Source organism: Aptenodytes forsteri, unplaced genomic scaffold (genome assembly GCF_000699145.1).
Source record: "Aptenodytes forsteri isolate BGI_AS27 unplaced genomic scaffold, ASM69914v1 Scaffold373, whole genome shotgun sequence".
NCBI lineage: Eukaryota > Metazoa > Chordata > Aves > Sphenisciformes > Spheniscidae > Aptenodytes > Aptenodytes forsteri.
Window position 1 is genome coordinate 52,444 of NW_008795579.1, and position 1,903 is coordinate 54,346.

General features: G+C 67.4%; 1 protein-coding gene across 1 annotated transcript; it reads left to right on the plus strand.

The window, feature by feature from the left end:
- Positions 1-2: 2 nt before the first annotated feature.
- Positions 3-1,459, plus strand: LOC103901406 (retinol dehydrogenase 16-like; the record flags this gene model as incomplete). The annotated part of the gene is given in 5 exon segments (XM_019472849.1): positions 3-131; positions 133-178; positions 270-528; positions 975-1,138; positions 1,230-1,459. Coding segments are annotated over 5 exon segments (828 nt in total), but the record flags the coding sequence as incomplete, so codon positions are not given.
- Between the last annotated feature and the right edge of the window lie 444 nt (positions 1,460-1,903).

Sequence of the window (1,903 nt, forward strand, 5' to 3'; positions counted from 1 at the left end):
CACGGCAGCTGGATGCGCGGGGGCTGCGGGTGCTGGCCGCCTGCCTGACCGAAACAGGGGCTGCGCAGCTGCGGGCAGCCACCTCACCGCGGCTGCAGGCCGTCCTCCTGGACGTCACCTCCAGCCAGAGCCGATGGGGCAGCTGCCCCCATCATTGTCCCTATTGTCACACCTGCTGGCCCTCCTACCGCTCTACCAACCTGTGCTGGCACAGCTGGTGCCGGAGCAGGGCTGTGGGCAGGGGAGCTCACCCCGTCCCACTTCCCCAGGTCTCTGGGGGCTGGTGAACAATGCGGGGACCGCCATCCCCACCGCCCCTAACGAGTGGCTGACCAAGGACGACTTCGTCAAGGTGCTGGACGTCAACCTGGTCGGCCTCATCGAGGTGACACTGAGCCTCCTACCCCTGGTGCGGCGGGCACGGGGCCGGGTGGTCAACGTGGCCAGTGTGATGGGCCGGCTTGCCTCCTTTGGGGGGGCGTACTGCATCTCCAAGCATGGCGTGGAGGCCTTCTCCGACACCCTCAGGTACAGTGGTGATGGCCACCAGTGACCCCCGGTGCTCCCCTGCGCCGGGGCTTGTCCGGCAGGCGGGCACGCGTTGGCAGGTGCAGGCATGCCAGGCGGCTCTGCCCCACTTCCTCCACGCAGGGTTTTATGTTGCACCCAGTTACATCCTTCCCTGCAGAGGAGAACAGCAGCGAGCCAAGGTGGGGGCTTGTGAAATACCGACACAGTCACGCACAGGTTGGGAAACCAGGGCACAGCTGGAGCAGCAGTTGTGCAACCAGAGGAAGGGTCTCGAGAAAGCCTTGAGGAAGGAGAGGGCTCCCCTGCACCCACCCGGGGGATGATGGGGTGCCCAGGGGGGGTCATGGGCTCCCCCTCACCCTGTGCGGCTCTGTCCCCCCCAGCCCTTGCTCGGCTCGGGACGGCGGCTCTGTCCGCAGGGCTGACAGCTCCTCCCCGGCCAGGCGCGAGATGCGCCCCTTCGGGGTGCAGGTTTCTATCATTGAACCCGGTGGCTTCCGGACGGGGATGATTGACCCCGCGACAGTGGTGAAGGGCTTCAAGCACCTCTGGGAGCGGCTCCCAGCAGAGACCCAGGCAGCCTACGGACACCATTACCTGGAGACCTGTGAGTACGTCCTCATGTGGCACTGGCACTCCCTGGTGACCCCACCACCGCTGGCATGCCGGGCCGGGCTGACCCCCCTCTGTCCACCCAGATGCCAAGAGCACCTTCCTGCTGCACCGCCTGAGCAGCTCCCGCCTGTCCCACGTCACTGGCGTCATGGCGCATGCGCTGCTCGCCCGCTTCCCCCGCAGCCGCTACGCGGCCGGCTGGGACGCCCGGCTCGCCCTCCTGCCGCTCAGCTACTGCCCGGCCTGGCTCACCGATGCTGCCATCGGCCTCTTCCTGCCTATCCCAGCTGGGGGGATGCCCACGCACCGCTGAGGATGGCCGCCGGACCGGGGATGTGGACACAGTACCCACGGGCACCCGCTCGCCTTGGGCCCCTGTTAATTTGCTCAATAAAGCTGGTGCAAAGCGAGGGGCTGCCCGCAGTGAACCCCAGCCTCGGAGGTGTCCGAGAGCTGCCTGGCCATGGTGCTGGGTGACCAGCTCCACCAGGGCAGCATGACGCTGGTGGGGTCCATGCCAGCCCGCGGGGTCCGTGCCAGCCTGTGGCAGGACCCTGGCTGCCGCCTGTGCCCAGAGCAGCGGTGTGCCCAGGGATGTCTGAGCTGCGGCACAGGATCCTCTCTGCCCCCACAGCCCTTCGAGGGGCTGATGGCTGCGCCGGGGTTCCAGCTCATCCTCATGGTCATTGGCAGGGGCCAATCCACACCTACTGGCACAGCCGATCGTGGCTGGGGGGGCGTTCCTGGAGAAAGGAGT